Below are 13268 nucleotides of genomic sequence, written 5' to 3'. Positions count from 1 at the left end.
GAATGCAGTTGACTGAATTTACCACAGACAGATACACACACATACGTACACACACTTTGTCAGCTGTTCATTAAGCAGAGGAGCGGACATTTCAGACCTATGTAAATAGGAGGTTGGAGCAAGAATGTTAAATTGGATGGAGGCAGGTGTGTGTTCAAGGCTCTTATCAGTGTGAAACAGCTCTGAGTCATGGCGCTTGTTGACCTTAACAGGTCATTACCCAGCAACTGTAATGGCACACTACTCAGCTTACACCAGTTAACAATTCGGAGCCAGACAAAGACAGAGCTATTGTAGAAAAATCAATATTTACACGACAGCTGAGTTGTTTATCTGAAGCATCTGGGGTATTCTGCAGTATAAAAGGACCATAGCAGTGATTTTGCATGCTTTATGTTTTGGCCCATTCACTAAGAATCAGAAATATTTTACATTACTGCTGAATATTTTGCAAACCACGCTGAAATCTTTCAGCTTATTTAGGTCTGTATGGTAGGAAAATCAAATGGCAGACTCTTGCTTGAATTGTCTAATTCATCATTGGGAGTTATAATTGTTTTGACGTAACACAATGCTTTGTAATCAGTCTGAACTTCAACTGCATTACTACACAACAATATCATGACTTTGAAAAACAAGAGTCTACAGCCATGCTAGTGGCTCTGTGAGGCTGTACTTAGCTCAGGCACACTGGTGCTTTGAGCCCAAAGTTAACGTCAGCATTCTAACATGTACACAATGACAATGCAAACATGCTGATGTTTAGCAGGTGTAATGTTTACCGTGCTCACCTTCTTAGTTTACAGTGTTTTCATGCTAACATTTGACACACCAATTTCATTACTATTCATCCTGAGGGAGATACGAATGTGTGTACCAAATTTCATGGCAATCCATCCAATAGTTGTGACATTTCACTAAAACACACAAATTTCAACCTCATGGTGGCGCAAGATGACAAGTCACCAAAGTTAGTAGGATTCATCCTCTGGGAACAATGAATGTCTGTACAAAATGTCATGGCACCCATCTTATAGTTGTTTGAGATATTTCAGTCTGGACCAAAGTTATGCCATCTCTAGAGCCAAGCCATTAGCATGGTTCAAAATGTATGCACACGTGATGTTCATTGTGATGGATTACACAACTCAAGAAAGTTTAAAGAGACCACAAATTGATTTTTATACTTTATGGAAATAAATGAAAATCGATGACTGCCTGAAAAGAAGACGACATTAAATTAAACTCCATGCAATGATAAATAGTCATGCAGTTATGGAGCTAAAACTAGCAAAAACAAACTGGTGGTAGCTGTTTATACAATGGCTGCTGTGTAAGTGCACAGCCAAACTGTGGCTGTGTCTAAGTCGCCATTGCCAGGACTGTCTATGATCCCTGTATGAAACTGTCTGTCTGGTCGGCTTGGCTTTCAGAAGTGTGTGTACTACTGCAGGTCTCTCTGTCCGCATGTGTGGGAGTGAAGTCTGAGTGTGCGTGTTACTGTCGTCGTCAGTGTCTTTCAGTGTGCATAAATGTGTCTGTGTGAGTCAATGTGCAATTTGTGTGTTTGTGTCCTTTAAATCAACAAGAGAAGTGCTTAGCTTAATGGGCCTTAAAACTTGCCGACTCACTAACCTTTTGCATTGAGGGAGGCAGTGAAAGAGAGAGAGAGAGAATGTGTGTGTGGGAGAGACAGAGAGAGAAAGGGAGCGAAAAGTGAGATATGTAGGAGAGTGAAAGGTGTGTGAGAGAGAAAGAAAGTGGAGGTGAGAAAGTGAAATAATGTGTAAGAACAATAACTAAATGTGTGTGGAATTGTCCAAATTCAGGGACTTGTTTCCATTACCAGACACATTGTTACCATGGAAACATGCTGATGATGCAGCAGGGCATACAGTATGACTGAAGAGTTTTCATCTTTGGGATGATTGGTTTTTTGGCCCTGAAATATATTCTAACATAACATAACATCTTTGTTGAGTTAAGTTGTCATTGCTTTGGTGTTTCTGCACTGCATTTCCCAGAGATCATCTGTCAATCAAATAGTGCCGGTAATACTGTAACATCTTTTACCTTGGATTTTGTTCTGATGAGTTTCTTTGTCTGTTGTTCATCCACTGTGACCATCACTGTTCATGCTAAGTACCTAGTTCTTAATTTATTGCAAACTTATTCCAAACTACTAATGTAAAATGCATCACTTCCTGTGCTGTGTTTATGAGGGTCATTGGAAAGCATCAAAATGTGGTCCAAGGCATAAAGGCTCTAATTTCATACAGGTCTTCTCCACCCACATCCCTCCAAAAAAGCCCAGTGTTACATGTTTCACAATGCTGCTGCTAGATGAAAACCTTGAGCTCATAAAAGGTATCTTTTGAGTTTTAGCTTTGCTTACAAAATGAAAGCCACGATTGTTCAAGTTCTTATATGAGGTTTGAATGGATTTTATCTGTGAACACTACAGTATGCCCATGAAACTAAAGAACCATGTAAATTTTTATATCAAGAAAAAATGTGAAAATTACATGTTTTGTGTCCTTCCAGCATCAGTGAAAAACTATACCCTCTGACTTTAAAACACATATCATATCTTAAAGTGGAAGACATGGACAGTATGTCAATGTATTTAACAACATGATATGTTCAATTGCATATATATGGATATTTTTACCCTCAAAACTGAACCAGAAAGTGTCTCCATGTCTTCAGAAAAAAATATTTCAAATATCCCTACAGATCTACATTAGTCTGTAGTGAAAAACTCATGGTGGAATGAATGCGACATATTTGTAGTCTACCTTTTATACAATATCTTATTCATGAAGTTTTGTGTCTTTTTTCTTTAATAAATAAAATGATTGCTTAAAGACCTTGTTGTTTGATCTCAAGTCTCAGAAACCTGGACCAAACCAATGTCATATTAAGGCTCTGACTCAGAAAATGGGACATGACACACATATACCTACAGCCAGACATTTACTCCACCCACTCATGAGATTCACTTCCTTCCTTGCATGCAGATTTCAGATCTGATATATTCATAATTTACCTCTCTTCCCTTTTGCTCCCTCTCCTATCTATGTCATTATTAAATTAATTCAGCCCTGCATTTTTGCTGCTATTCTTGCTACATCACTAAGCTTTATTATGCAAATATAGGGTGTGATAACATATGCATGCATTTACAAAGATACATACAAACATATTATACCAGGCTGCATTGGCTTAAAAGCACTTGTGCACTTACAAATATATACCTCAAATACTAGTCAGCTCTATCAGCATGTGTGTGTGTGTGTGTGCTTGCGTGAGTGTCAGCAGTACATATTAAAACATAATTCATTATTTTAACATTGTCACTGAGCTGACAATTTGGTCAATCAATCAATGCAGAAAATGTCTGATTTTGTATGCCCCAAGCACCCATGTTTGTTGTTTTTGTAATAAAAACAAATCTATGTTTTTGCTCTCATTTGCCACACAGCTGAGGAGGTCTGAGATTCAGTATAAGACATGGTGGACTAATGTTATACACTGTTTGACTGCTGCAGTCAATTTTTATTGACCACTAATTTATTTATTTTTTTTCAGTATTCCAGTCAGCATGTCCTCTAGAGGTGATGTGCAAATCTCAGCATGCAGGGGACATTTCTTGAAAGTACCAAACAGTGCATAAGTTCATGTTAAATTTTGGATTGGCATTGAAACTGTGGGTATTGTGGTAAAGCTCAGGTTGAGTGTGTCATACCAGGAATGCAATTTTTGACACTTTGTTGGAGACCTGATTTTACTGTAAGTCAGCAGGAGTCATGAGGCTGTGGATCTAATCAAAGTCTTTGACAAAACAGAAACCAGTTACCATGTCAACTGCTGTGGTAACCAGGGAAAATGTTATGTTTTTTTTCCTTTTTTTAATTATTATTCAATTTGTGCATTTACAGACAAGGTGCCACCACTCCAAAACAAACACAAGGTGTATAATAAAAGAAAACAAAAATTAACAAGAGAAACAAAAAACAAATTCAAACAAATAAAAAACAACCTCCCCTTCCCCCACCCCTGCATAATATTGGTCAGAATAAAATTATAGACAGACAGGGAGACAGACAAACTCCATGGGTTTATAATAAGTCTAAACAGGTATTGATGTACAACATGAATATACATTGTTATGTATATATGGAAAAAAAGAAAAGAGAGATGAAAAAGAGAGAAAAATAAATTAAGGTGTTTGAGGTTTTATTTCACTGGCAGATTTAGTGCTTTTAGAAAGGGGGGCCAGGTGTCATGAAATTTAGCTGTTTTAGCTTTTTGGTAGATGCAGTGATTTCTTCCACTGAGAGATGTTTTGCCAACAAATTAAGCCAATTTGACGTTGTTATTTTGTGTCTGTATTTCCAGTTGAGGAATACTGTCTTTTTTGCGGGGGTCAAGGTGATGAATATGGCATTGTGGTGTTTGTGTAGGTGGCTGATGGGTGTGAGGTCTCCTAAAAGGCAGAGGGAAGGGGAAGGTAGAATGGTGTGGCCTAGGATTTGGGAGATGATAGTTATTATGTTATTCCAGAAGTTGTGGGTTGTTGTGCAAAGCCATACTGAGTGAAAGTAGTTGTCTATGGTGTTGAGAGTGTACTGGGGACATTATATTGAATGATCTGTAATCTGGAGTTCATCAAGAAGATGTTATTGCAAATTTGTTTACAGAGGGTTGCACCAATATTAATTGATAAATCTTTTTCCCAATCTGTAGTGGGGACGGTGATGGTGGAGTCTTGGGTTGATGATTGAACAGTAGTACCATCATCATCCTCATCATAACCATTGTTACAACAATTGTTGACCTTGTGATTCTTATTTCAGGGTTTGGGTAGTAAATAACAATATTCTCATCATAATCAATGTAGGTTGCAAAAATCATAGTGTAATTGGTGCTGTTATACATAACCCTCATGGTTCATTGGAGATGGCTTCACCATATTGAATAATAAGACATAATAAATTCCTGAATAAACAGATACACAGACCCCCCGAGCCCCCAGTGCTGCCCATGGAATGGCATATAGTGTGTGTGTGTGACAGAGAGAGAGAGGGATAGAGACAGAGAGCCAGAGAGAGAGAGAGACTCGGATGCAGATAGACAAACTACATCAGTGGGGAAAGTTAGGAGACAGTACTTTCCCAGTGTGCATGAGCTTAAAGTGTCATTAACTATAACAGTTCATAAAGTTAATGAAATGCGGCTCGACGAGAGAGTGTACACACACAATGTGGGCCTAGATCATCTAGATTAAAAAAAGCCAGGGTGTAACTCTACAGTCATGAAAAAGTTGGCCCTGGATGTACGGTTTATCGACCACTAGTGCTACTTGTCGTCCATTATTCCGGTGAGCGGGCACAGTTTTTTTTACACCTTTCTTTTAGTTTGTTGTAATGCATTATACCTATTTGCCTCATTGCCTCTTATTTTGGCAACCACCATGCACATTATTTGACCCACCGGGAATCTCTTTGGTAAAGTTTAGGTAAACTTGGATGAATAAACTTTTCTTCTTCTTTTCTCTTTCTTTTATTTTCCCCACTTTCTCCCTTTTTTCTATTCTTCCTTTCCTCTATACAGGAAACAGTAGAATATGCCTTCCTGATCATTTTCACTATAGAGACATTTCTGAAGATTATTGCCTATGGCTTGGTCATGCACCAAAACTCCTATGTCAGAAACGGCTGGAACATGCTGGACTTTGTCATCGTCATAGTGGGGTGAGTTCATAGGTAGCACATAATATGTACATGCAAACACATGCAGTCAAAGGCATAAATACACACACAGTCACATAGTTTATTATTTCTAACATACACTTAAGCTTAAACCAAACACACTATCTCTCAATCCATCCCTCATGTACTTTGACACACAATCACACACACAAACACACACATAGCCATGTTGAGAGTGATGGTTTATCAGTAGACCACCTGGCCTTAGTAGGACTTCAATGTAAAGATGAGGTGTGTAAAAAACTAAAGGTAAATACGCACAGACATAAGGGACACACACATAAAGACACAAAGTACAAAGAGGATAGATGGCTTTCTTCTTTGCTTTCTGTCTCTTTTGCTTTCATCTCTTTTGCTCTGTTTTTATGACATCAATGTCACTGCTGTTTTCTACCTCTTTCTCTTTCTCTCTCAAACCTCTGCCTCCCTCTCCCTTTACTTCTCCTCTTTCTCTCTTCCCCATTTCCTTCTCTCCTCTCCAGGTTGTTCAGTGTGGTTCTGGAGATGATAACCAAAGACGCTGACTCTGGCGGCCAGTCTGGAGGCAAACCTGGGGGGTTTGATGTCAAGGCCCTCCGAGCCTTTCGCGTGCTACGACCCCTTCGCCTTGTCTCAGGAGTTCCCAGTGAGTTAACACGCAGCTGTTTTTAGGTCTTAAGCAGTTATAAGCAAGTCTCAAGTTAAGTCACTTGTCCTCATTTTTTAAACTTAAAATCCCTGCGCACCCACACAAGTGTTTAGACCTTCAATCAGGTTGACGTTGGGTGGAGCTATGCTGGGATTACCCCATTTACACTTAGTCCCAACATCTGTCTTGGGTGGATCAGATAGCTATCCAATCTCAAAGAAGCTAAGTTTAAATGCATCCAAGAAGCATTCAAGACGGATTGAAATGTGATTGCTCACATGCATTGACACATTTTAGCCAGATGTTGAAAAGGTGTAAATACATACATAAGAGATGCCAAATATGTGTACTGTAATTGTACAGTATATCCATTGAATGGTGGCATCCTTGCTGCAAGTGAAACTACCTTCACTAGAATTTCATTTGGACAAATAAGGCAATTCCGACCAGAGGTAGAGGTAGAGGTAATTCAGTGTGGAATCTTAGGTGGAAATATGGGATGCTCTTCTCTACTGATGTCCTGCATTGTGATTTACTGTAGGCTGATAATTAGTACAGTTTTTTAAGGTCTTGATTAGTGCAGATATAGATAGAGTATTTCTGCTGTACACAACTTAAGGGAACATGTGTTCCCTAATACTATTGAGCTGCTATCTTCACTGATGTTTAACCCATCCCAGCGATTTTGTGAGGAAATACTTTTTTAGTGTTCCTACTTCCCCTTAATCTAACTCTACTTCTACGATTTCTTACTTCAGTTGCATTTACAGTCTTGAAGGGGGTGCTACACTGAAAAAACAGATTTCTTATGTTTCCCAGAATGATTTATTTTTTATTTTTTAGAGTTTAATTTCTATAGTGCAGAAAGTTGGTTTTTTTTCAGTCAAGAAAAGCAAGTCTTGGCCACAAAACACATAACAGTAAGACACAAAACATGTCTTGTTGTATTGCATCTGTCTGTACTGAGGCTACTAAAGTATCTCTATATCCCTTCCCCTTCCATGATGCATTTGTCCCCTTATGATTTTTTATTGTTGTTATGTTTATCCATTGAGCTCCATCGACTGGCCACAGAAACAAGAGTGAGTGAGACATGTCATCCAAGAGAAATGTTTTGGTACTGCTTGATTTTTGAGTTATTGTGTTTTTCTGATTTTTGGTTCAGCTCCACTGAAGTCTAGTGCAAAGTCAGTCACTATGACAACTAAAATATCCAAACTTAAAGGACTGTATTTTAAACATTTGATAGGCAGTTGGAATGTTCTTGGCCTCTTTGTACATTCAATCGATTTAAATGAATCAATCCTGTTTTCTTCTACTTGAGCATACAGTATTTAAATATTTAACTGCTGTTTTGTTTTATTTTTATGGTTACATAATCACAGAGACTATATCAAATTATAACAATTTCCCCCTCTGCTAATAGGGTTGACAGGCTAACTTGGGAATGGGTGGCTGAGGGCAGAGCGCTGCTGGGGAATTCAGTGGGTGATCCTGAATGATGCACTTTCTGATTGCACTTTCTGCTTAATTCTGGTGTGACATTACCTATCACACGATTGGATTTTTGACAATTTGTAATACTCAGGTGAGAAACCGTTTACCATTTAATCTCACATTACCAGGATCAGTAGCATAACAAAGAAATGCAACAGTGAAATTGCTTAAATTCATGATTGTGATATTCACATGTCACATGTCATACCAGATTATTTGAGTGTTTGGTGAGTGTTAGTTTAGCAAAAAAAAATACTGAGGAAACAGATTTCATTGTTTTGTTATTGGCATTAGTGTCTTTCTGTTTATCATAACTTAAGCTAACTTTTAGCCAGTTACTCTTGGCAACAAATGCTGGGGCAGCGCGCCATATGACCATAACCTACCACACAAGAAACTGTACTTCTGTCTCTTAATGTTTTTGTTTATCCTGCTTGGAAAAGACAAGAACCGCCTGAGAAGAACAGAATGAAGCGCATACCTTTCAAGGACACAAATACTTTTGCAAAAATGTAAAGACTGCCGTTGGCAATGAACAGTAGTTCGTTAACTGACATAACTCCACTCACTTTTTGGCAGATTCTAACATTAGCTGGTTTAACTTAGCCTTATCTCACATATCCCACACCAATACAGTGCAGGGCAGCTGCATTTGTGAGAATGGAGGCTCCACAGGTAGCTAAATGTTCTTCAAAGTCAGTGGGAACAAGAATAAGTAATTTAACATTACTGTTTAATTTAACTGTTTTTATATACCGTATAATGATAATAGTATATCATTATTTTAGTGCACTCAAAAGACAAACATGGCTTGTATCTCAAGAAAACATGCAACTCAAAAGAGCCATCATGCAAAACATGTAAGCTATCGCCAGGCTGTCAGCCCAGTAGCTTGTACAGTAACTTTACAGTAGCTGTTTGTCAAGGTGCTTTGAGGAAGGCCATTCAGAGTGAGTAATGGGTATTGTATGGACAGTCTCAACACATAGGGTATTCTTGATAGTAAAAGCGTCTTCCTTAGCTAAGTCATTTTCATGGTAGACATTTCATTGTGTCATAAAAGGACAACCACAGGTGTAATTAAAAACATGAATAATGGCTGCATTTTATCGAGGGGTACCAGTTGTTGTCCATGCTGGGTCACTGGCATGGCTCATTGGAACACTTGGATAAACAATTATTGTTATCATTAATCATTAATATTATTAGTTACACCTGTGCTTTTTCTGATATTACAAGTGAAAATGTCTGGTTTGAAAAAACATATAATGATTCATTGTATTTGAATGATTTCTGTCTCTAAATACACATGTACACATTTGTCACACATGTTAAACATCCACAGTAAAATCAGTTTACCAAAATAGATAGATAAGATAAGAAAGATAAAAAGCAGTGATTAAAATCCAAAATATATCAATCTGCACATCTGTTTCCACTGTTATACATCTAATTTTTTTACCTTAAAAATTTTAAAACTTCACTTCCTGCAAAGAAAACATCAGATTAGTCCCTACTTTTCACCCAGGAAATACTGCTTCCTTCACTGTTGTCAGCACACATTTGACCTTATATGAGGTTGCCCTAGTGTCTGCATTATTTGAGTTGCCATAGCAACGTATCGTTCACCGGTCTCAGGGAGGAAAGGACCTCTGGGAAAGATGGAGTTGAACTGAGCTGAAACGACATTTTGAGTTCTATTCTAGTTTAACATTTGTCTTTGTTGGATGGTATATGCAGTTTAATTAAGCTGTAATATTTTGGCTTGTTTGCTGATGCCACAGAGGCAGATTTGTTGGCTTTCATGTCTATTCAGTGGTATCATGAGGCTTTGAGAGGTATAGATAATGTCATTATGATAACTGATAGATTAGATAAATTGCATGTGTTATTGCAGTGCCAGCTGCCAGCTACATAACCATCTACTCAACGCTGGCTGGTCTGCCACATTTATTAGAGCTGAAACGATTAATTGATTAGTCAGTCGAAAAAAGAAATCAGCAACTATTTTGATAATTGACTAATGTTGAGTGATTTTTCAAGCAAAAAATGTCAAACATTGCATAGTTGCAGATCTTCAATTGTGAGCATTTGCTGCTTTTCTTTGTCTTCTGTGATTATGTCTTTAGGTTTTGTACTGTTGGTCAGACAAAATAAGCAATTTAGTGACATCGCCATGGGCTTTAGGAAATTGTGATGAGCATTTTTGACATTTTTTTTTGACTAAATAATTTAATTGAGAAAATAATTGGAAGAAGAATCTGTTATGAAAATAATTGTTAGTTATAGGCCTCATTTTTATATCTAAATGACTGGAGTTAGAGGGGAAAAATTATTGCAGGGCTGTTGACTGACTAACAAAAAGAAAGCAGATGTTAATTTAAGTGAACGCTTCTGGTATTTTAGTTTGAGATACTTGTATCTGAAGATATTCTTCTCTTGATCTAATGTTACGCAACATATATGTTTTGAGTGGGCATAAATGTCTGCTAAGCACATATTTAAGGTTTATGGTTTGTTTATTAATTCAGATAAGGCACAAATATCCTGTTGTTGCTTTTCTCATATGGGTGGCAACTCAAATTTGGGAAACCCTGTGTCTGTGTGTGTGTGTGTGTGTGTGTGTGTGTGTTCCCTCTGACCTTGACTTCTGTGTATGTTTGCAGGTTTACAGGTGGTTTTAAACTCCATTATTAAAGCCATGGTTCCCCTGCTTCACATCGCTTTGCTGGTCCTCTTCGTCATTATCATCTACGCCATCATCGGCTTGGAGCTCTTCATTGGCAAAATGCATGCCACGTGCTACGTGATACAAACAGGTATGGTTTCTGTTGAGTCGTTTTTTCCCCACTGTTTGCCATGAGACTTGCCTGGGGAATTTGATGCAATTAATTCAAAGGGTGATTTTTACCCTTTAAAGGGCCAGTGTATAGGATTTAGTGGCATGTAGCGGTGAAATTGCAGTTTGCAACCATTAGAATACCGCTCACATCACATATCCCTTCCAAGCATGTAGGAAAAACTACGGTGGCCGCAAAACTCGCGAAAAATGCGAACTGCCATATTTAGAGCCAGTGTTTGGTTTGTCTGTTCTGGGCTACTGTAGAAACATGGCGGTGCAGCATGGCGATCTCCGTGGAAGGGACCCGTTCCCTATGTTGATAAAAACGGCTTATTCTAAGGTAATGAAAACACAACGATTCTTATTTTAAGGTCATTATACACTGATGAAAACTTACTTATAAATATTATATTAAATTTCTGCCAGTAGCTCCCCCATTTATCTTACACAATGGATTTTTTAAATTGAGCCCCACATCCAACCTACAGTATGAACAGGCGTATACATTTCATTCTAGGATAGATACAGGATTTAATACCTGAGAATGAATAGACACATGTACCTTGTATGTGAATGGTGACAAACTACTGAAAACAGGACAGAACAACAGATGGCAGATTAAATCCAGTGATTAAATGACTAATATCTGGCTATTATGTAAACAGGCTTGACCTTTACTCTAGCATTGCTTCCAGCATGGCAGAATTATTGAAGAAGTAAGGATAAATTGATGGATGGTTGTCAGTCATAACTTCAAGTACTGTATGTACATATATACATACACACATGCATAAAACCACATATCATATTCTAAAATGGCTGACGGACAGGAGCATAGCAGCTTAAGTTACAGGCAGTGGTGGGCTATACAGCAATACGACAGCAATTTTCATGGACTGTCACTCTCTGTTTCCCTCTCTCTCTCACACACCTTTCACCGAATCTCCCCCTCTTTCCGTCTCTTTCTCGCTTTGATCTGTTTGCATCTACTTGTGGACGTCAGGAGAAGCATTGTAGACTTACGTCGAGAGGTCATGACAGAGCGAGATGGAAGCTCGCTTTAATCCTCCCTCATTCGTGTCTGTACTGTTTGCCCTGAGAATAACACTTACCTTATGGTTTTTATGTGTGTGCAGGTGGGGGTGGGGGTGGGGATATTTGTTGACAGCAAAACAAGGATGGATGTGTGAATTTGTGTGTGTGTGTTTTGTCGATATTTTAAAAAGGAGGGGAAGTTTTACAGGTTGTGGGGCTCATCTACTATGCATATATGTGTGTGTGTGTTGGGGGGGGGGGTGTTTTCAGTGTCTCTGTGTATCACTTTCAGCAATGGTTCTATAATGCTCATATAATGACAGAAAATCTAGTAATAAAGTGTAACCTACAGTCTTACAAAAGAATAAAATATTAGCGTAATAGGAGGTTAATACAAGGTTTGGGATAACCAGTGAAAGGAGATGATAAAATAGTATGATTAAGACCAGTCTCAAAATGGCAGTGCTGTAACATGTACTGTAAGTAGCGAAAGTCTATTAGTAAGAAAGAAATTCAGTAAAAAAAAAGAGTTATGAGGTGAGATTTAAGAACAGAGAAAGGCGTAATTTTAGGCTGTTGCAAAGCAGAGGCATCAGTGCAGCAGAAGCACACTCAGCCTCAGACAGCCAAAAGACCTAAACTGGCAGAATCTCTGAAGACAGTAGGGGGTGAGATGTTCACTACACCATGTACATTCTTGTATGTAATAGAGATACTATAAGAAAGATTCTAAAATAAATGGACAACCAATGCCAAGATGCTAAGATTTTTGGAAGGCTTTTATATTGTTAGCATATGTGCAAATAAAGCAGTGTGCTGTTGTTTTTATGTCATGTCAGTGTTTCCATGTTGACTACACACCTCTCTACAATAGGATCAAGTCATCTTATATGACAATATACTTAATATGCTAGGCTTGTGAAGTGTTTTAAACCATGAATTAATGATATTAGTGTCATTGGTTTTAGTTCAGTTTTAATGTTTTGTTAGCCTTTGCCATGCACCAGTAGAAATAGTGTTGATTAGTAGATTCATCTGTCATCTGTGCCCCCAGGTGCCCTCATGGAAGAAGAGTCCACGCCGTGTGCAGTGTCAGGGCACGGCCGTCATTGCCTGCTCAATGGTACAGTTTGCAGAGAGGGCTGGCAAGGCCCCAACAACGGCATCACCAACTTTGACAATTTTTTGTTTGCCATGCTCACTGTGTTCCAGTGCATCACCATGGAGGGCTGGACAGATGTTCTCTACTGGGTAATCTGCCACTCTGAATCAAAATTACTCTGATGAAGCCCAAATGGGGCACCATATTTTTGGTTTATTAATCCATGTGTCTCACTTTTGAGATTTTTGATTTTGACAGAACCTTGTGAAATATTGTGTTACTTCCAGCATGTTTGAAACTATGGTGATTCTGGGAAATCTTGACAAAAATGATGCATGTCATCTTGGGAATTTTCAAGATTACAGATGAAAAGAAGGTAACATATTTGTC

The 13268-nt window shown here is 38.3% G+C and overlaps 1 protein-coding gene across 2 annotated transcripts in view; it reads left to right on the top strand.

Moving 5' to 3' along the window:
* Positions 1-13268, top strand: part of cacna1db (calcium channel, voltage-dependent, L type, alpha 1D subunit, b) — a 119092-nt gene that overhangs the window by 55520 nt on the left and 50304 nt on the right. For both annotated transcript variants that reach the window (XM_044210380.1, XM_044210381.1), the window contains exons 4-7: positions 5617-5756; positions 6257-6399; positions 10566-10718; positions 12831-13027. In XM_044210380.1, coding sequence (XP_044066315.1) covers positions 5617-5756; positions 6257-6399; positions 10566-10718; positions 12831-13027 — 633 coding nt within the window. The remainder of the gene's footprint in view (positions 1-5616; positions 5757-6256; positions 6400-10565; positions 10719-12830; positions 13028-13268) is intronic.

The sequence above is a fragment of the Siniperca chuatsi genome, linkage group LG10 (assembly GCF_020085105.1).
Source record: "Siniperca chuatsi isolate FFG_IHB_CAS linkage group LG10, ASM2008510v1, whole genome shotgun sequence".
Classification (NCBI taxonomy): Eukaryota; Metazoa; Chordata; class Actinopteri; order Centrarchiformes; family Sinipercidae; genus Siniperca; species Siniperca chuatsi.
The sequence above is the reverse complement of the archived record's forward strand: the minus strand, read 5'-3'. Positions and strand labels throughout refer to the sequence as shown.